Here is a 23,716-nt window from a genome sequence, read left to right as displayed (position 1 = left end):
GAGAGTTTCACACGCCACTTGCAGGCATCCTGCTGGGCAGCCCCGGAAGGGGGCTATTGCAGCCGGCAAACAAGGCTTGGCCATAGGGATAAATTACTCTGAATGGAGGGGTCTGTGTTTGCCGTTTTCCCCTCTTATTCGAAAAGGAGGCAGAAAGGGAAAGAATTCAACCCTAACCACAGGTTGTCCGCTTCAATTCTGGAAAAGCTCTGCCTTCCAAGTCCCCAATTTAACATCCCTCCACCCCTGACGCCCTACAAACTCTCCACACCCACCTCTGCTGGAATGCTCTAGAGTTTTGTTGTCCTGCCGAGACTTGGTGGTTCCATAACCTTATAATGTTTCTGCATTGATGGACACAAGTACAACAAAATTTGACATACCTTTACCTATACCTATTTTCAAGACAAACTTATGTTTTCACAATGGGAGTAAATCATAAAAGTATACTATTTAAATCTTAGTGAAAGCATTGTCATCCATCAGTAGCACCCATCATGGTGCTGCAGGAGTTTTGTTATGTATCGACATAATTGTCTTCCTGTTTATGAAATACAAGTGTGTGACAATGCTGCGACTAAATTTGTCAAATTCATAAAATTTTAAATATTCAAACGTTCTGCCACACAAAACTTTTGCCATTTGGCGTCAACTCATCGTGAATGCAACGTAACCTATTCGCAAACAATGAGAACAGTGCGTATCAAAGCATGTCACATTCTCATGAACGGGTAACTTGTCCACCACCTTTTGGAAGAAGTTGGGGAGAATTTACCATTTCTTTCCTTTTACCAGTTAGCGTCATACCTTCTTTCTGAATTGGTGGTCTTCAGCATGTAGTAGCAGTATTGCAGCCGTGAGATAACAAGACACCTTTTCTTTTCTGCAGTGAGAACTTCTCTGAAATTGAACATCTTGGAGGTCCCTTGTGAATAGAGGAATAAATGAAGCTACACTTAATGCCTGCTATAGTGTGACGTCAAAAAGGTACAAGCGGGACCAAATAATGCCTAGAGTGCTTCACGAATGCGGAAGTGTAAGGAACTATGCATACCCGCGCGGGAAAAGTGTGCATTGCAAGTTTTATGAAGCACATTAGATGTACTTGACTTAGGTTTAAATTAGTCGTGTGGGAGCGTTTCATTTCGTGTCAATGCATGCCATTTTTGGTCATTTTTGGTAAATTATGTGTAAATTGTGTTCAAACTAGTTTTCACACTTTTCAGGTGCCATCTATGTGACACACATTGCCTCGGTGAATTACGGACAATACAGAAGCAAGATCGTGGCATAACACTTCTAGAGGGTGTCTCTAAGTCTGTTTCACTTATTCTTATTAGTTGATATTGATTAGCAAAATGCAATGTCCATTATCCAGTCTGTCGTTTTGATAGATTTACTTTTGCTTATATACACTTTCATTACTTATAAATATATTATCACTGTTGGCTTTTTAAGGCAGACTACACAAAACATAATCAACTGAACCACTGAACTTTGTGGTGAAATGTGGTTTGTGTAACCCATTTAGTGGCCTCTGCAGTAACAAAGTGGTGCATTTTTACAATTTGGTGCTGATCCAAATAGGCACAATAGGCTGCCTTGGTGGAAGTCTGCACCATTCTCATTTGCCTGTGCCTTGAAGCCAAAATGATTGTTGTGGCCAACTATTGGGATAATGTGGAAAACAGTGGCCTCCTTATACTGACACTGGCAGCTCTCACTCAAATTTAATAGTTCGGTCTTTGCCCCAAAATCCACATTTTAACATCATGCAGAAACCTGTGCCAACACGGTAGAGGTTACAATCGCCGAGTGAATCCCCTCATGCTGTGTCATTTTATAACTGAATATTGATTGCAGAGCTGGCCCTGCTCTCCTCATCCAACCAAAGCCTGTAAAGTGAGTTACAGTTTGCCCTCATGGAATTATCTTGTCTTATTGCACTTCTACCCCATATTGGGTTCGCATTCACAGACGTGGATCAAAAGCAGACACCAATACTTATCTGTCTTTTGCAGCTGGCCCAATGTGTTTTAAAAGAACAAAATTGCTTGCATGCTAATATTTATGGCAATGGTGATAAAATAAGGTAATAATAAAAATATATTTTTTTAGATTTTCTAACTACGGGTCCAACTTTGGAATCTACTTTAACATAGGCCAATGCCATCATTTGTGCTGTTGGTGTGAATTAAACCGCAATATGTCTGCGTCAAAGCTGAATACATTTTTGGGGAGCAAACTGCAATGCAAAAAGTAATGGATACAAAACAGACAAAAAGTGAACAATAATGATGCCACCCTCCAAATTAATCCATTTTCTAGAGGAAAGGTTCATGTTTTTCGAGGTTTGCATCTCATAAGTAGTTGTTTTTTTCAACAGATGGACTTCAGTCTTTCAGCATGCAGCCACAGAGCAAGCGATCAATAAAAACCAGGGAGAAGAGGAGAAGGTTGATGTTTTGACATAGATGGGTGACTCTTGTAGCGCTACCGTCTGAATTAACTGTTCTGGGTCTGAATCGTACAAACATCCAACAGAAACACACAAGGCCTAAAGACCCATCAGCAGACTGTGTTGACTGTGGAGAAGTGCTACTGGAAACGGTGACTTGTCCAACTCTGAGAGGTTTCAGATTCCATCAGAGAACCTCTAGTCTTCCCGGACTCCGCGCTAAGTAGCTTGATGTTGACATTTGTGTTGGGTCAGCTGCCATTTAAACCGGGAATGTCAACCACTTTTACAAGCCTGAAACATGGAGTTTGTTTGCAGACATCACAGAAAGACTTGTTTCTTCTGAGACTGGTAAGTTGGTGTGCATTAACGAGCGGCTTTTGTGGTTGTCAATTTTTTGAAGCTTTACATTGTACGTTGCATGAATGGTAACAGTCTAAAAACTATTGGATGGGCTACTGAGTGTGTGTTCTACCAAACCTGTATGATGGCTCTTCTGACTGGTAAACATCGATGTCCTGGGCCTAGTTCAAGCTCTGACACACCCCAGTTTGGGGATGATGTAGGTGTGTTTTGGGGGATTTCTGTTTGGTGGGATGAGAGTGACTGGTCACATGGCTAAAGAGACAATCTGGGGATTAGGGTGAGCTTGGACACCAAGTGCTCTCTCAGCACATTATCCACCAAGTATGGTCAAAGGTCAAAGCACTGCCAGAGGACTCAGGCCTCACAACCATACGTCATATGTACATTTAACAATGTATTTAATACGGAAGTAAGAGTTGTTCAACATTATTCTTCTTCTTACAACCAGTCTATGAAAAAGGCATTAATTGTTCAATTCCCAAAATAGCCGGATAAAGATAGGCGTCGGCCTGTCACAATAATATACATTTTGCTTGTCGATAATTGTGCTAATAATTGTGTTAACGTTAATTAGTTAAAATGCTTGTAAATGCATGACTACCAACTTTACATGTTTGTTTACAGAGCATTTCAATCTGTGTCAAATGTATTAAGGTTTGACACACAATCTTGTCATAACTGTCATTCTCTCCTAGCAGCAGCTCCTTTATCTGACTGATGACAGTCATCGTGCTGCTTCAGCAGCTCTTGGAAAAAATAGACACAACTTCCGCTCTATTTCTCACTCTATCTTCTCTTTATTATTATGGTTCCATGCTTGGTTTTTCACCCACACCTCATAAAAACACCACAAAAGTCTCTACTATTCATGATTAAGACCGCCAGACCTGCATATTTTAGTGTTTTTCCCCAAATGCATGCTTCTGTCATTTCTACGGGCCAATGTAGCATCTGCATCATTGCCACGCAATGTCCACTTAACATGTTGGTTGCCACAGCAGCTTCCCATCAGGTCATTTATTCCAGGTCAGGTTATTCCAGTTGCGATGTAGCTTTCATGTGTTCTCGCTTTTGGTGTAAATACAGGCTTTCCTCCACAAGTGCTTGCACACATTAATGCACAGGCAGTCACACACATTGAGCTACAAAGCCACATAAGTGCCATGTGAGAAGGCGAGAATCATCAAAAAGGCTGACAGTGGTGGAAAATAAAATGTAGTATGACAGGCTCACCCCTCTCCCTCTTTAACCCTTTCAAGGCCCTGCGACCTGGCCCAGCACACACTCCCTACACACATTTATTAAGTTTAGAATAAATACATTTGAGTCTAACGAGTTATCTAAGTAGCATGCGATACTTAAAGAGGCAGCGGTCTCTTGTGTTCCTGCCGTGATCCAGAACATGCATGTATGTGTTGTGCAATGTGTTGTAAACAAAGAGTAATAGGAGTGTAAAGGTGACTGTAGGTGTGTTTCATGTCTACAGGGCTCTAGTAATGGTAAAAAACATATTTAGAAAGTTATCAACAAGTCATATATGTTCTAAATATGAATATATTCAATTTATGCATATTGAATTCTACTTTCTGGAAATTTGCTTATTGCGGTCAGATCTGGAACCAACTACAAAATGAGGGATATTTGTGTAACATTAAAAATACACTTTTATGCATCTGATTGTGAATGGGAATTGTGTATTTGTTCGTTATTATGTAAACATGCCCTAATGGACAATGGATAAATAAAAGTACTGAAAATATATATATATATATATATATATATATATATGTATATTATATACTATGTATGTATGTATGTATGTGTGAGTGTATATATATATATAGTATATATGTGTGTGTGTATATCCACATATATGTGTGTATATACACCCATATACACACATATATGTGGATATACACACACATATATGCTATATATATACACTCACACATACATACATACATACATAGTATATAATATACATATATATATTTTCAGTACTTTTATTTATCCATTGTCCATTAGGGCATATATATATATATATATATATATATATATATATATATATATATAAACACAATATATGTATAAACACAATATATGTATATGTACATATATATACATATATACATATATATATATATATATATATATATATATGTATATATATGTGTATATATATATATATGTATATATGTATATATGTACATATACATATATTGTGTTTATATATGTATGTATATATGTGTATATGTATATGTGTATATATGTATGTATATGTGTATATATGTATGTATATGTGTATATATATATATATGTATATATATGTATATATATGTATATATATATATATATATATATATATGTATATATATATACAGTGAAGAAAATAAGTATTTGAACACCCTGCTATTTTGCTATTTCTCCCACTTAGAAATCATGGAGGGGTCTGAAATTTTCATCGTAGGTGCATGTCCACTGTGAGAGAGATAAACTAAAAAGAAAAATCCAGAAATCACAATGCATGATTTTTTAACAATTTATTTGTGTGATACAGCTGCTAATAAGTATTTGAACACCTGAGAAAATGAATGTTAATATTTGGTACAGTAGCCTTTGTTTGCTATTACAGAGGTCAAACGTTTCCTGTAGTTTTTCACCAGGTTTGCACACACTGCAGGAGGGATCTTGGCCCACTCCTCCACACAGATCTTCTCTAGATGAGTCAGGTTTCTGGGCTGTCGCTGAGAAACACGGAGTTTGAGCTCCCTCCAAAGATTTTCGATTGGGTTCAGGTCTGGAGACTGGCTGGGCCATGCTAGAACCTTGATATGCTTCTTACGGAGCCACTCCTTGGTTTTCCTGGCTGTGTGCTTCGGGTCGTTGTCGTGTTGGAAGACCCAGCCACGACCCATCTTCAATGCTCTGACAGAGGGAAGGAGGTTGTTCCCCAAAATCTCACAATACACGGCCCCAGTCATCCTCTCTTTAATGCAGTGCACTCGTCCTGTCCCATGTGCAGAAAAACACCCCCAAAGCATGATGCTACCACCCCCATGCTTCACAGTAGGGATGGTGTTCTTCGGATTGTACTCTTCATTCTTCTTCCTCCAAACACGCTTATTGGAATTATGACCAAAAAGTTCTATTTTGGTCTCATCTGACCATAAAACTTTCTCCCATGACTCCTCTGTATCATCCAAATGGTCATATGCAAACTTAAGACGGGCCTTGACATGTGCTGGTTTAAGCAGGGGAACCTTTCGTGCCATGCATGATTTCACATCATGACGTCTTAGTGTATTACCTACAGTAACCTTGGAAACGGTGGTCCCAGCTCTTTTCAGGTCATTGACCAAGTCCTGTCGTGTAGTTCTGGGCTGATTCCTCACCTTTCTTAGAATCATTGAGACCCCACGAGGTGATATCTTGCATGGGGCTCCACTCCGATTGAGATTGACCGTCATGTTTAGCTTCTTCCATTTTCTAATGATAGCTCCAACAGTGGACCTTTTTTCACCAAGCTGCTTGGTAATTGCTCCGTAGCCCTTTCCAGCCTTGTGGAGGTGTACAATTTTGTCTCTGGTGTCTTTGGACAGCTCTTTGGTCTTCGCCATGTTACAAGTTAAAGTCTTACTGATTGTATGGGGTGGACAGGTGTCTTTATGCAGCTAACGACCTCAAACAGGTGCATCTGATTCAGGATGATACATGGAGTGCAGGTGGACTTCTAATGGGCAGACTAACAGGTCTTTCAGGGTCAGAATTCTAGATGATACACAGGTGTTCAAATACTTATTTGCAGCTGTATCACACAAATAAATTGTTAAAAAATCATGCATTGTGATTTCTGGATTTTTCTTTTTAGTTTATCTCTCTCACAGTGGACATGCACCTACGATGAAAATTTCAGACCCCTCCATGATTTCTAAGTGGGAGAAATAGCAAAATAGCAGGGTGTTCAAATACTTATTTTCTTCACTGTATATATATTTATATATAATGTTACATACATGCATTAGGCTGAGCAATCGAAGCTCTATGATTGGTCCTGTAAGTGTAAAAGCATTTTCTAATGACCAGTCACATTCAGTTATAGGCCATTACAGTACGGTAGATGAGTATGACATCAAACGTATTGTAAGAGGGATTAAAAATGCATACCTTTTGTCATAGTCGCATATGTTGGTTGGTAATTGAACACATGAAAGAACAGTAACCATCTAGTCAGTTGTTCACAGTTTAGTCACAGTTGTTCTTATTTGCCGTCACGATCTGGCCAACTTTCCCACAAATGTTTATTTTTTATATACTGTATCTTATGCCGTTTTCTTTTCTGTATTTGTTTAATTCTGTTTTGTTCTCCCCAACCCCCATACAGTGCCAGCCAGAATGGCTAGTCCGGCAGTCGTTCACTCATCCCCAGCCAAGTCAGTGTTATCTTTGAGCTCAATTCAGAGACGGCTGGCGAGATATTGCTAATGTGTGTGTGTGTGTGTGTGTGTGTGTGTGCAAATACAGTTGTACACAATTCCAGAGCATCACTATCATTTCATTGCACTTCTTGTTTCACACCAAGAGTTTTATTGCAACATGGCAATAAATTATGATGCTCTCACTTCTTTCAAGGGGAAAAAAAGGAGGTACCCACCCACATACTTCTCAGTTGCACTTAGTTAATTGGCAATGTGTTTGCTCTGTATGTGTATGTGTGTGTCTGTGTGTGTCTCGTATGTGCTTGAATGACTCACTGCCCATGAGTAACATGTAGTCGTGAGTCCGTGTTGAAGTCAGACATTAGATGAATTGGCGTTAAAGGCCGACCAGCAACAGTCCCAAAAAGATATGTTCTTGCTCAGCTATAAGAAAGTTATTGAATGGTGTTGGGTGATAAATGTTTTGATGGAAACCTGTGATGACCAGGCGTGAAATGAAACCTGTGTTCTTTGTGCAAGTGAGAAAGCCAAGGAGATGAACTTGTGATGATGGGCCTGTCCAGAAAGATTTTTAGTTATGCTTTGAAGATTTGGCATCAACTTTGTGCTTGTGTGTCAGACACTTTATGTAAATAGCCAAGTCTTCAAACCAAACATTTTGGAGTCATTTTGAATTGTCTCTTCCACACACGTTACCCAACCAGGCTCAGCATGTTCTGTTGTGGTTAGCAGCTGGCTGCACCAAGACAGTCTAACCTATGATGGGCAAATTAGTAGGTGCAGATGAGCCAGTGGAGCAGGGGAACCGTCCAGTCGGATGAACCATTTGGCATCTTCAAGTCATGTCAGCGTGGCAGGGCCCACAGAACCACAGGGAATTTGGTCAATGTGTTCTTTGTGGGTTGGAGAAACTTGAAAGTACCCATATGTTGTCATGGAGTGTAATATTGAGTTAAAATAGGACCGAGGCCCATGGGAAATGGAATGTTCAGTCATTTTAGTTGAATTGGATTGCGATTTTCCTACTATTAGTGTGTCTAATGATGTGTAAAGTAAATTAGTTCTGTCTTGGTGGTTTCCCATATTATCATCATAAACTGTCAGCCCTTCTTAGTGATTTGTGTTTTTATTGTTTGAGGCATTTACTTTCAAATCAGATTAGCTCCGATTTGACCTCCAACTGCAAAATTGGCAACGTGGTTAGTTTGTTGTTTAAACAACCACTGGTTTAGAGTCCAGTTCAACAGTGCCGTTTCCTTTTGTATTGCATCTGTGTTTTTTTATGTGGCTGTCAAAAATTGCACGTTAACAGCGGTATTCAATTTATTTCACTGAGTACATTAAATGTTTTAGCATAATTAACGTATGTGCAAGCCACACCTCGCTGTTAGGACGGCAGACAGCGGAACAGTAGTGCCCGCACACAGTCACACATGTGCTCTTTTATAACTTTAGTCTGACCTGAACACGTCAATGGCAGCGTAATTAGAACACTTCTCACATTGGTGTGAAAAAGTGTTTACTCCCTTACTGATTTCTTTTTTTTCTTTTGCATGTTTGTCACAATTTTTCACATAATCAAACAAATGGAAATAATAGTCACTGACAACACAACTGAACACAAAATGCATTTTTTAAATCAAAGTTTTTATTATTAAGGGAAAAAAACTCTACATGGCCCTTTGTGAAAAAGTGATTTACCCCATAAACTCAACTGGTTGTGCCACCCTAAACAGCACCAATAAGCGTTTGCAAAAACTTGTAATGAGTCTCTTACAGCCTTGTGGAGGTACGTATATTGGCCCAGTTGTAATTCAGCCAGATTGGAGAGTTTTCCAGCCTGAACCACCTTTTTACGGTCATCTGACATTGACTAGGCCACTCCAAAGTCTTTTGTTTTTATTCAGCCCTTCAGAGGCGGACTCGCTGGTGTGTCATTGTCCTACTGCAATACCCAAGTGGTTCCATTTATCACAGCAAGTCTTTCAGGTCATGAACCAGCAAAACCGCCCTAGACCATCACACTACCACCACAATATTTTATCATTTGTGCATAATGGCTCTCACTGTGGTTCGCTGGAGTCCCAAAGTTTTAGTTTCGTTGTCATTGCCAAATATTTTAATTTGTTTGATGATCTGAAACATTTAAGTGTGACAAACGTGCAAGCAAGGAGTTCAATCACTTTTTCACACCACTGTATATCTCTAACACACAAAGACATCTCTAGTCCCGTTGTCATTGTAAGGAGAATTTATACATTTGAAATTTTTAATCATTTTACAGCCCCAATATTTTAATTAGCACTCTAATGCAGGTGCAAACAAGGTTAGGTATAGTTTAATGGCAACTGTTGTACAAATGTTTAGTGTTTTAAGGATGGTAATTAATTAATCAGCAAAGCAATAAATTATTTGGTTGGAATATGTGCAGTATTGTGTAACGATATTGTCTTTACATAAAGGTTAGACAACATTCCATATTGTATAAACCTTACTGTCAAACTGGGTTTGCAATCTTGTCTGTTCCCCTGTGAATCTCGCTATGTTATTATATACAGTGGGTGTTTAGTTCAGTAAGGGTCATAGCGCCATGCTGTGTCAGCAGTTTAGCAAAGTGAAAAGTGACAAAGCATGAACACTGTTGGCTGACACCGAGTTGGGACACCGGTTGGATCCATTGTCATGGCGCAACACTGCTGGACATGGTGTGATGCAGCTGAATGCAGCTGCTCTGGGATGGTTTATGCTGAAATGTTGCTGGGATGCAGCTAGCCCTCCGCAGCTACGCCATTACAGCAGAAAGGTGGCAGGAAGACAGAGGACAGGAAGGCTTTTCTCACTCACTCTGCATTCCTATCTTGTCTATCACCTTGCCGGATGGCTCATTTATCCCCACTTGTATTTCTTCTTTATCATGTTTTAAAGCTTGACGCTAGATAAACCAGAAGAAAAATGCTGCTGCGACCCTCCAGGTAGTCTCCTAGGCGGTCTCTGGCTAATTAACTGGCAGCCTTTTCACGTTGTTAAAAAGCCTCTGACCACCCGCTCTCTACACTGGGTAACTATTGTGTGTCTTGGCCCTGCTATTCTCTTGTTCGTTCCTCACACTTTTCAATTATAACAACTACAAATTACAAAATGGAGGTTAAATGCCACCTGGTTAGATCTAAGACTCCATGCTACAGCGTCCTCTGGCTCAATATGGTAAGTAAAGCTAGATTTCGGTGGCCAGTAGTCCGGGAAACGAGTGTTCATTCGGTGAGTGCGGGATCATTTGTGTTTACTTGGGACCTGAGACCACCTGTGCTGTTCCACAGCAGGCCTGTTTGGACAGTTTGTGGTTGTAGCAGTGGTGGATCTTTGGTGGTCTTTGTTTTCTTTTTCTTCTCTGGCAGTTCCTTGTTACAACACACACACACACACACACAGCAGCTTTCTGGCAGCAGCAGGTGAAACAAGCGAGAGTTTATTCTTGTGTCTGCCACTCTGTTGCCTGAGGACCTGGTTCAACAATTCAACTTAGAAATGTGTTCAAAGAAGCATTTTCTGCCAATCGTGTCTCAGAAACACGGAGTTGATATTTATGTACAGAAATCAAGCACAAACAAGTCTGTGTATGCTGACTGCACCTTAAAGAAATTTTATGACATGAAGTTGTATGAAACCCCCATAAGCAGTGAAGTCCGTCAGTCAATCATTTTGTGTCCTGAGCCGAGTTCTGTTCGAATTTCGGTGCTGAGGAAAGTAGTTCCAGCCTATTGCTGGAAGAGTTTGGCTTCTGAAATTAATTGCATCACAAAAATCAGACCTCCAAATCACTTGGTGTTATTTTCTCTGAATTCGTATCACTTCGCGCCCCTGCCTGTCCATTCTTAAGTGTGTGTTTCACAGTGTTTGGATGCACCGATCGCGATCACTGCAACGCGAGAGCTATAGCTATATAAAAAACGGTACACACTTAATTATCTGGGCTGTGGCCCTATAAATTCCATCGTTTTCCTGTCACAGGCATTGCTATTAGACAACTTTGGCTGCTTACCATTGGCTATAATGTGGGAACCATAGTGGCTACGGTGAAACAGCTTAATGTGTTCAGAGCACACTTTTTGGGGGATGATTCCGTTCCTACATGCCCAGGACAGAGGATGAGATGTGTTTTGAAGAGATCTGCTGTTCCAGTACCACAGGTAAGAACCAGCAAATTTGTGCCGCCCATTAGGACCTTGTTGTTGGCACCGAACTCCCTGGCAACGTTCGGTATCCATGTGTTCGGTTCATAAAGATACCCTTTTGGCTTCGTGCTAAAAGGGATGTTGTCATCACTTGTTTTGTAGTTTCGGGAAGGCGAAGTGATACGACATAATGCAGAGCGATTTGTGAGGTCTGATTTTTTTCTAGTAGCCATATTTGTAATGCAAATGTATTTTAAATGGGTGACATACAACTTTATGTCAAAAAATCCGAACTGTCCCTTTAACTTCCTCGATGCACAGTGGATTTTAATCAAGTTGTGGGTGGCTAATGATGAGGCATATTAAAGACCAATACTGGCAACCGTTTTGTTGTTTTTTTATCCACTTTTTTTGCAGGACTATGTAGACTTTGGCTGCGTCTGAGAGGTCTTTTGTTAGTGCTCTAAATGTTGTAATTCTTGGCCTGCTTTAAACTGACAGGAATTTCTAAATGTTGAATCAGGATGTTTTGGCTTTGAAGGCCAGACACTAGACATCTTTATTCTGCTGAATTCAAACAAGCACAAGTTACCAGTTACCTGTTGGTCGCAGTTTTTAACCAACCTTAACTAGAATGTAAGGGAATAAACACTATTCATTTTAACATTGAGCAAAAAATGCAACAAAATGTAAATAACAGACAGAAAATGTATCTAAACAGCAAGTTTAACAACGTTGATGTGTATCGTAACGCGGCACTAACATACCGCAACTGCACATCTTATATGGTGCATCATCTCCTCCCGAATGGAGTGGAAGATCTGAGACAAGTTTAAAATGTGGCTCAAATCAATCATATTAAGCTACCTTAATATGTACCTTACTAACATAACGTTAGCCGAGTGGAGGGATAGATTTCTTTGAATTATGTCTACGTCAAATGTGTAGACAATTATTACTGGTTTTTCAAGGCACACAGGATGTTCTATGGCTATATAAACATGGAACCTATGTTTTCCCGTTCTTTAGTTATCAGTAGTAGAACCTAGGTAAGTTTCAGGAAAATATTAGTTCTAAAGCTACATTTCAAAAAGTGGTTGTCCTATATAATAACATAATAACCATGTATTTACAAATATAGCTCTGTGAACTATTTACGAATTTCACATTTGGAACAGAACTATGTGTGTGCGCACACATGTGCATGCTTAAAATTTTCCTACAACATATAACCTTTTGCACTTTTTCCTGTCACATGTGATTTGTCACTAACATGATCCCTACCAAGCTACAGTATTATCAAATGCACTTAAAATTGCTCTCAAGAGAAACGTATTCATGGAGAGTTGCATCATCACCTCTTTTTGCATCATGCAAAAAACATAAAAGACGTATAAATACATTGTTGGAGTCAGGGATTCGGGATTATAAAAACGTATGAATGCATCTTTGGGTTTGAATTACAGTAAAGTCTCGTTATATCGATATTGTCGGGAGTTGGAAAAAATACCGATATAACCGGACTGTCGATATATCCGATCCTGCGCCGAACTGCATTAAAAGTGGGCAATAATGCACTCGACATTGTTCTATACACACGAGAGAAACTACGAACGCCAGCATGTACATATGAAAAACAGTGATTATTGCAAGCGATAAAAAGATATCTGAATACAACACAATTAAATATATGTATTTGTACGCCTGTGTCCGTTGGAATAGGTGTGTATGCTATGTCAGTTGGTTTTTCTGTTGCAGGCATGTGTTTGGCCAGCTATGTGGGGCGGGTTGAGCATGACCTGTGAACCAGGAAGTGCGGGAATCGGTGTGTGTGCTGTCCTCTGGTGGTGGAAGTGTGAAAAATAAAGTTGCCTGGAAGCAGCCGTTCGCCGTGTTCTTTTTTGGTATTGAAATCCTCAAGCAAAGATTGATTTAAGCTGCTTTTGTATCGATATAAGCAGACCAAATTGGCTGGGGGGAGATGAAAAGGGCATCGTAGTAACCGTATTATCATAATAACCGGGTATCGTACTAACGGAACTAATTATATCATAAAAGACTAGAAATTTGCTGGGAAATGAAAATAGTATCGTAATAAGCAGTACTTCGATATAACCGATATCGATATAACGAGACTTTACTGTAGTTAAGCCTTACAATTCTGAGGTCTTTCACCATTGTCTCAGTACGGTATATTGCCTTCCTCACATGCAAGTATCACAAGATATCATCTTGTACGCCTAATCCAAGATGGCAGTGTAAACAAACCGAATGGCATTTTGGGCAAACACAAGTCAAGGCAGAAATTTGGGTTGTTAACCTGAAAAATGAGGTACCATTGTATCTCACTTTGATGAACAGAGACCAAATAATAAGCTGTGTTTGCTCTTTCAGGCTCCTGATTGGCGAAAATGCACATTACAGCTGGTGAATGTGTTCTCCTGTGGACAGACATTTTTTAAGAACTCCACCATGTGGATTTTTTGCCTGCCGTGGTGTAGCGGTTAGCGTTCTGGTTCGAATCTCCACTCGTAAGCATCATCGGTATTCGTCCGGAAGAGCATCCGGAATACAAAGGCCTCAAGCCAAAAATCAGTATGCGGATCAAAAAGATCCGCTGTGGCAACTATCAGGAAATCAGGAAAAAGCTGAAAGAAAGAAACAAAAAGTTGGGGAAACTGTTCATTTTTGAAAATATCTCTGTTAGTGGGGACATAGCCTTAAACCCAATAGCGAATGAACACTTATAAATCAGATCGTCTCTTGAAAACATGTCAGCATGTGATCTGCTATCTGTGCAGTGCATCAGACGTTAGTCATGCTGGTACCCTTCAAAGGGCCAGACTGCCATGCCTGGCAGCTGCATGTTCAGTCTGATACGCTTCCAAATGTGTGCCTTAAATCAGGGATTCTCCACTGCATAGATACAGCGACAACACTCACAATGTCCCCTTTGCTTGGGATGGCTGTTGTCTTGAAGCACAACATGCGTGCTCCGGTCCTCAGGTAAAAAACGCAAACTAGCATTTTGTTGAGTCTTCGTAACAAGATACAGTATCTATTCCGTCTGTGAGTGATGCTGACGTGTTAATTTACCACATAAATATAGTTTTTCGGGTTAGCTGCTACAATAACAGTATCACAGTAGCTTGGTTAATACTAGAAGTCTTATGTAATGGAACATTGTCGTTGTTTTTTTTGTGAGGGCTTTAGCGTCAACATACATACTTCCCTTGACGTCCATTTTTATGTAACTCATGTTAACTTGTATTCACATATTAGAATGCATAGAAAAGGGAAATAAATGTGTTTGTTTCACAGGAGGATTGCAAATGAAAAGAACACTTCCCCTTTAAATGTGAATGTGTTCTGAATCCTGCTGAAATTACAAATGCAAACACTAACAGTGATTACCCAAGTATCTGTACAGATTAATGTACAGTAACTGTACAGTAACATGATACCCCAATATAAGAATGGACGTAAAATCAAGTTTGCTTCCCAGGCTGCTTTGCTGGACTGCTCTGCTCCACAAAACAGGAGCCATACTGTATTTGGGGGTTACTATGGCAGTTGCAAGTTAGCCTCATTTCAATATACCATGGCTTTCAATGGTAAATAAAGCTATTTGGAAAAAGGAGCAAAAAGCAAAAACTGCACACTATGCACGTATGTGCATGCGTGTGGGATGTTTTCCCGCTAGAGTTTCTTTTGCACTGGTCATAGCCACTGGACTCTGCTTTTTAAAGCATGTTTGACAAATACGCAGCCTGTGATGTGGTTTCCCTTGACACTTTTTCAGCTGCAGCTGAAAGACTAATTTAGCCTGCCGTCCACATTAGAAGGAAGTAAAAAGTGAAGCACAGCTCATCTTTGTACTCCACCTTAACGATGGCTCAGGAATCTGTCTATTGTGATTTTCTGATTGAGTCCCATCACAAAGGTTCACAGTCAGGTGTCGAAGAATAGCAAAATTACTGATTATTTTATATCGAGACAGAATAGGTGAATATAAGGCCGCTCTAGATTGCTGTGCTTCTTATGCCCTCGGAGAGTTTTGCAAATAGGGTGAGGAGAGGAAAAAGGTGGGGAAGGGCTGAAAATAAGACGGACAGCTTTAGGGGAAGTGTGATGAAGGGATGTTGAAAAGAAAGGAATGGGGGGAAAGAATGGGGGGGACTAAAAAAGAAAGAGGCCATTAATTTAGTGCGGTGGGAGGGATCTGAAGGTTACTGAGCTCTCTCTGCCAGGCCCTCCTGGGTTGACTGATGCCTTTGTGAAGGGGCCAGAAACCACACACACACACACACACACACACACACACACACACACACACACACACACACACATACACGTGCACATGCACATGCACTCATAAGCGTTCCAAGGCTTGTTTCATCAAACAAGGTGGTTATTAATGTGATTTAAAGTAAAGTTTTTATTTATTTATTTTCCTGAATAAATGTATTAGGCAATCTGTTGTCATGTTAAATTTCATTTAATTGCTTTTCCCTCTGTATTTTGGGATTTGAGTTTTTTTGTGTGTGTGTGAAAATGGAGACAAAGCATGACAAACACAATGCAATTCGAAGAAAGTAGAAATACAGCAGAGAACTGTATTTAAATTAGATTTAATTTTACCATTAATTAGCTAAGATGTTCAGTTTCTATTTTTGGTATAATATTCATTCTTTCTTTTTCTACCGCTTATCCTCAATTTATTGTATTGCATAACTGAGAAAAATATGCTGTGTGTCAGTCACCCTTTTGTATGTTTGCATATACAGTAAAGTCTTGTTATATCGATATTCTCGGGAGTCGGAAAAAATACCGATATAACCGGACTATCCATATATCCGATCCTGCGCCGAACTGCATTAAAAGTGGGCGGATCTTTGATATGGCATGTAATTTTCTCCTTGAGTTCATGGATTGCGTATCTAGCATGCTTTTGTACTACAATAAATGTTGTACTACAGTAAATAAAAATAAACTTACGCTGTAGTGATTACCGGTTACCGGGACATAATTCACCCCGGAACTATCGATAGGGAAGGTGTTGCCACCCGGAGGGGTAGGCGCGAGGGACGGGTGTTTTCCGCTGTGTGTGCTGCACTCTGGTGGTGGAAGTGTGAAAAATAAAGTTGACTGGAAGCAGCCGTTCGCCGTGTTCTTTTTTGGTATTGAAATCCTTAAGCAAAGATTGATTTAAGCTGCTTTTGTATCGATATAAGCAGACCAAATTGGCTGGCGGGAGATGAAAAGGGCATCGTAGTAACCGGATTATCATAATAATAATAAAATAATTAAAAATAAATAAATAAAAATAACGGAACTAATTATATCATAAAAGACTAGAAATTTGCCGGGAAATGAAAATAGTATCGTAATAAGCAGTACTTCGATATAACCGATATCGATATAACGAGACTTTACTGTAGTTAAGCCTTACAATTCTGAGGTCTTTCACCATTGTCTCAGTACGGTATATTGCCTTCCTCACATGCAAGTATCACAAGATATCATCTTGTACGCCTAATCCAAGATGGCAGTGTAAACAAACCGAATGGCATTTTGGGCAAAGACAAGTCAAGGCAGAAATTTGGGCTGTTAACCTGAAAAATGAGGTACCATTGTATCTCACTTTGATGAACAGAGACCAAATAATAAGCTGTGTTTGCTCTTTCAGGCTCCTGATTGGCGAAAATGCACATTACAGCTGGTGAATGTGTTCTCCTGTGGACAGACATTTTTTAAGAACTCCACCATGTGGATTTTTTGCCTGCCGTGGTGTAGTGGTTAGCGTTCTGGTTCGAATCTCCACTCGTAAGCATCATCGGTATTCGTCCTGAAGAGCATCCGGAATAGGAAAAGATTGATTTAAGCTGCTTTTGTATCGATATAAGCAGACCAAATTGGCTGGCGGGAGATGAAAAGGGCATCCAATAACCGGATTATCATAATAACCGTGTATTGTACTAACGGAGCTAATTATATCATAAAAGACTAGAAATTTGCAGGGAAATGAAAATAGAATTGTAATAAGTCGTAATTCGTTTTAACCGATATCGATATAACGAGACTTTACTGTATGTCGTGTGTCTATAAAAGGAATACAAGAATGCAAAACTTCATCTCAGCTTTGTGAGATTGGTGAAAAGGAGTATGTGAACTTCGCTCTTTGCACATTTTTGCTATTTTATTTTTTCTTTTGGAGAATTTTGGCCATCATTCACAATACTTATTAGAAACATGAACACATTTCTTTCCTTTTTCTGTGCATAAGAGCTATGTAGCTAACAATGGACATCATGGGAAATAGGTATTCTGACGACAGTGTTCCAATGGCCATTTGCATAACTGTTGTATATTCACCAAGCTACAGTGATATTGAAATTGTAGCAGCTAACACACACACACACACACAATATTTATCTGGTGGACTCACAGACTCTGCATCACTCACACGGAAGACTGGATACTTAGCTCTCAATTTTCCTACTGAGACTCAACAAGATTTGCTTTTTCTATTATTCTGTCAGAGTTTTTACCTGAGGACACAGACATCCCAATGAGAGCAAACATTGTAAGTGTTGTCGCTGTATCTATATTATTGACGGAAGTAGCATAAGCTCAATGCTTGGCGTGAAATCATTGCACCTTGGAAATAAGTTTTGGTAATGTTTTAAATCACCAAGATACTGTATTACATGTATCATCAATGTACTTGTTCTTGCATGATCACATCATGTATATCAAAGGATTTTTTTAGAGGGCTTCTTAGTCCCAATGATGTGCATTGTTAGCTAGCTCATAATAACTTGTTTTCTGGCGTTATAATATACAGAAAAGGGAAAATAAATATATGTTCATGTTTCACATGAGGATTGATGGTCAGAATTCCAAAAAAGTTCCCCTTAAGCATCAAGGGGAACTGGGACTAACATTCAGATTTTCCTGGGATCATTCAATTTTTAATTCGTCATTAATTTTTCTTTTGTTCCTAGTCATAATGCCCAATTCACCGACCAGAAGAAATAGGCGCAAGCCAACACCAAACAAAAAGAAGCCAGCAAGCATCAGCAAAGACAAAGCAGCTAAAGAGCTTGTAATACCATAGGGTGCACGATCAACAGTTCATGTTGACACATTCGAGTACGTCATGTTTGATGCGCTACGTCTGGTTCTTCTACACAATGGACATCAGGGAAGTCCAAAATAAATGACATATGTCATACCAATGTAGCCCAGAGTTTCAGGATGCTGGCTTATGTGGAAGTTTGATGTGAATAAAGGATGGCGGCCACGGCTAAGCACGTTTATTCATTTGTACAGTCTCTGTTAGGAACAAGGACTTTCTCACATCAGAACTCACGCTTTGATATTTATATACTCTTTGAAAATAGCCCTTTAAGAAATTCATAGTAAAATTCATTCATTTTCTACCGCTTTTCCTCACGAGGGTCGCAGGGGGTGCTGGAGCCTATCCCAGCTGTCTTCGGGTGAGAGGTGGGGCACACCCTGGACTGGTCGCCAGCCAATCACAGGGCACATATAGACAAACAACCATTCACACTCACATTCATACCTATGGACAATTTGGAGTCGCCAATTAACCTAGCATGTTTTTGGAATGTGGGAGGAAACCGGAGTACCCGGAGAAAACCCACGCATGCACAGGGAGAACATGCAAACTCCACACAGAGATGGCCGAGGGTGGAATTGAACCCTGGTCTCCTAGCTGTGAGGTCTGCACGCTAACCACACAACCACCGTGCAGCCCATAGTAAAATTGATTTAAAAAAAAAAAAGATAATTGAAAAATCAATGGAGAAGTTCAGACATTTCATTCAAAAAATAACTCTGGTGAGCGCCTTCATATAAATCATGCAAAGTTTTATTTCCCTGCCTCTTAAAAGCGTGACAATTGAGAATCGTTAGGAACCTGCATTGAAACAAGGAATCGGAATTGGAACCGTTATCGTGCAAAACGTGCACAACCCTACTTATTATTATGACTTTATTACCATAAAATTTTGAGTTTAGTCCCCCCAAATTAAAGATATATATTGGTTTTTGTTCTTGTAAAATTACTGCTGATTTAGCTGTTTTCTGTTTTTGTCGTAATGGCCTCCTTCTTCACTTCTGGTATGCAATACAATATGTTCATGCAAGCCACATATGATATTTTGGCCTATAGTGAATATATTTCTTTACATAACTAAAACAGAAGTCAATAAATCAAGTGTGCTGCTGCAGTATGTTGCATGTATTATCTCAAAGAGATTAACACTGGAACATGACAGTGCTTGTTCACACATGCAGACGTTGGCAGGATTATAAATCCTCCTCGCTCTGAGGACACACACTACCTGAGGCTTGATACTCTGTGTTACACTTGAATATTCCATCAGACATTAAATCATAGCCATGCGTTGTAAATTGATATGTGTGTTTTTTGTTCTCTTTGAACAATTTGTGTAGCTCAGCCAATACCACACACACACACACACACACACAACCTGCAGTGTGCTTGTTGGCGTAATGCTAGAATGGCTGAGGAAACTGAATCTACTGAAGTCTAGTCTCTAGATAATATTTTATATTGTAGACACAAAGATGATTGTGTTGTGGTGATTTTATTTTATTTAGCTGCTTGTGGTTTGACTTGTATTTCTGCACCATCATTTGTTGTTGGGTCCGAGTCCTTCCTTTTTTATGAATGCTTGTCTCAAACAGTAAACATTTACGACATCCTAACTTATCCTTTTATTTTTGTGTGTGCAGGCGTTGAGGGCAGCACTGAATGTTCTTGTGGGAGGAACCACTTCACATGTGCGGTCAGCGCATTTGGCGAGTGCACCTGCATCCCGGCTCAGTGGCAGTGCGATGGAGACAACGACTGCGGAGACCACAGTGATGAGGATGGGTGCAGTGAGTTTACACTTTTATCACCCTTCTGTTTCTTTATTTACCAGTATTCCTAGAATTTCTTAACTCTTCATCCCTAGAGGGAGGCTGATGTCATTGCAGCACCCCAATGAATGTGTGGCTCATTGTTCAAGTACATGAATAATAAAAATAATAGTAAAAACCATGTTAAGAAAAGTCATAAACATGTTTATTAAAAATAAATTCCTACTTGTGAAAATTAATTTATCACAGTTCATCTGGAACTGATTAACCGTGATAAACATGGGACAAGACAAAACAAAAATATTGGGGAAATCTAATTCAAAATATCTAAAAAGGGTTCGTAAGGTAACTAGATGAGAAAGGTGACATTGTAAAGGCTGGTTTCTATTTTCCACTTTTGCATTGTCAGCACTACTTGTCAGAATTATCGAATCATCTTCTGACTTAGGGATAAGGGCAAAGGTGGTTTTCTCCACTTTGAAGCAAGAAACATTTTCACCCTATAGGGTCAAATTTGCATAAGTTTTGCTGACAATATACCATGTTTGCAGAGACACTCCTGCAAGCTGGATGGTATTACTCTGTAAATGTTATGGCATCTTACCAGCCAAACAGTATGTCAACTTGCCAATGAAGTATAACAGAACACACTACGATAATGTGTGCTGACATGATCTCTAAACATTCAAGTTCTGTTGTTTTAACTACCATTTTTTTTCTTTTTCCATCATCAACATAACCATGAAAGTTCCCTGTTGACCAACCAACAGTGTGTTCGGTTCCACGCTGTAGAACCACGGCTGAGAGTTGGATGGTACAGTTACAAATTTTGGTGCAAATAAGAGAAGAAACCCTAAACGTTTTGGGTACATGTTTTTTGGGACAGTATTCGACTAGTTGTAACTTGAAACTACAGTAAAGTCTCGTTATATCGATATTCTCGGGAGTCGGAAAAAATACTGATATAACCGGACTATCCATATATCCGATCCTGCGCCAAACTGCATTAAAAGTGGGCAATAATGCACTCGACATTGTTCTATACTATAGAACAATGTCGAGCAGCTTAAATCAATCTTTGCTTAAGGATTTCAATACCAAAAAAGAACACGGCGAACGGCTGCTTCCAGTCAACTTTATTTTTCACACTGCAACAGAAGAACCAACTGCGTTCGTGGTTTCTCTCGTGTGTATAGATTCTATACAGGCATGTGTTTGGCCAGCTATGTGGGGCGGGTTGAGCATGACCTGTGAACCAGGAAGTGCGGGAATCGGTGTGTGTGCTGCGCTCTGGTGGTGGAAGTGTGAAAAATAAAGTTGACTGGAAGCAGCCGTTCGCCGTGTTCTTTTTTGGTATTGAAATCCTTAAGCAAAGATTGATTTAAGCTGCTTTTGTATCGATATAAGCAGACCAAATTGGCTGGCGGGAGATGAAAAGGGCATCGTAGTAACCGGATTATCATAATAACCGGGTATCGTACTAACGGAACTAATTATATCATAAAAGACTAGAAATTTGCTGGGAAATGAAAATAGTATCGTAATAAGTAGTAATTCGTTATAACCGATATCGATATAACGAGACTCTACTGTATTTCTGTTTGTAGTCGTTATGTGATAGTTTTCTGGTTCACCTTTTGAGTATTATCTTGGACCATTTAGCTGACCGTTAAATTAATGCAGTATGCAGCTTATAATGATACATTGTATAACAGCGGGGCTTCTGAATAATTTCAGAAAGGAGCACATACACTCAGTGCAGCCAATTCCTGCATAAATAAGGCCGACAATAAGAAAATATATAATTGGACCCATATGGATCCCATCATCGCCAAGGGAGGAACTAAACGGTTCACTGGTCTAGGCAGTGTTGTATTTCTTGTGCAAAAGCAGGTTGAGGCTGTCTCCCTCGGTGGATGTGACCTTGCTGTATAAATGCATGAATGACATTCTGTACCAGATAGTGTTTGACTTGAGAAGTCTTGGCAGCAAAACCAGACAGAAGTATTTTTCTGAAGTACATGTCAGTTGTCAGGAGGAGGATGCCTTCTCCACTTTTACATTTTGTATCAATGTACAATGTCGGTTGGAGAGCACTGAAATAGAAGCAGCCCTCCTTGGAGATGTATGATGATACTCATCTCCGTCAATCTAAATTTGTCACATCGAACTAGTTAGAAATTGGGAGATAGGATGCTAAGTGTTATTGATCTGTGGCCAGTTAAATGTTCACCCAGTCTTACAGCTGCATATTGATCTATTGTGTGAAACTTATTGAAGAAGACACATGGAAGCAGTTGATTGATTGGAGAGCATATGGCTGGATCTTTCGTACACACTGGTACCGTTTGATCAGCCGTTTGCCTAGTTGTTCTACACTCAGCCATTAGCCACCCCCATGTAGTTTGATTGGCCAGGCTATGAATAGCACAGCAAAAAACCTTCAGTGGTAAAAAAAAAATAAAGTAGTTTATCGTGGTCAATTGGTTCAAGACCCGGCCGCCATAAATGAATTTTCCACAAACTAGGATTTGATATTAATAAACGGAATATTTTTTTAACCATTTTTTTAACCATTATTAGATCACTGTAGACATTAAATAACACCCCTGTAGTCAATTTTACACTCTTATTATTCCTTGTTAACAGCACAATGCGGAGGCAACGGTATTGCTGCAGGGACACAAGAGATGGCAGCCGCCAATATTGGCAACTTTTCAGTAAGAAAAGTAGCAATTGGCTGTCCCGAAAGTCACTAGATGACATCATTCTGTAATTGGTGTGTCCATTGCATACAATGTAAAATGATGTAGGAAAAAAGCCTCGCAGGAGGGACTAAAAAGTGAGTAAAAATTAATTATGACTGCCATACTGTCTTGCACTGAAAATGGAGCTGCTGCAATTTCATTCTACTATATGTAAAACGACAATAAAGGTCATTCTTATTCTGATAATCCTAATTTAAAATTTGAAAAAATTCTGGAGACAACGGGTCTACCTGTTTGATGTATTTGACTTAGTACACCAGTGGTTTCTTTTTCAGGACATTCTAAATGGTTTTAATGGCTATGACTAATGTTTGTCCAATGGTTGTGATTGATTTTCCATCTTCTCTAATATTCACGATTGCTTATTTTTCACCGAATTATGTGGTTTTCTTGTTGTTTTCACCTCTAAATGCAGTCTATTCAGGCAAAACCTATCCTACTTCATCTGAGACTGAGTGTATACCCATGATATTTATTGATTGAAAAAGCAATGTAATTGAAGACACGGTGGAAATAAAATACACCAGTCGGTCACGTGTCCCAATAGTTTTGCTCACAAAATGCTGTCTTCTAATTTTTGCTTCAGATTCCAATGTAACT

General features: G+C 39.5%; 1 protein-coding gene across 3 annotated transcripts in view; it reads left to right on the top strand.

The window, feature by feature from the left end:
- lrp4 (low density lipoprotein receptor-related protein 4) overlaps nt 1-23,716 on the top strand; it is a 113,438-nt gene that overhangs the window by 33,598 nt on the left and 56,124 nt on the right. For all 3 annotated transcript variants that reach the window (XM_058088486.2, XM_058088485.2, XM_058088487.2), the window contains exon 2: nt 20,220-20,366. In XM_058088486.2, the coding sequence (XP_057944469.2) occupies nt 20,220-20,366 (147 nt within the window). The remainder of the gene's footprint in view (nt 1-20,219; nt 20,367-23,716) is intronic.

Source organism: Doryrhamphus excisus, linkage group LG13 (assembly GCF_037039965.1).
Source record: "Doryrhamphus excisus strain RoL-2023G ecotype Guam linkage group LG13, RoL_Dexc_Guam_v1.1, whole genome shotgun sequence".
In the NCBI taxonomy this organism is placed as follows: domain Eukaryota; kingdom Metazoa; phylum Chordata; class Actinopteri; order Syngnathiformes; family Syngnathidae; genus Doryrhamphus; species Doryrhamphus excisus.
This window is presented reverse-complemented; position numbering and strand designations above follow the sequence as displayed.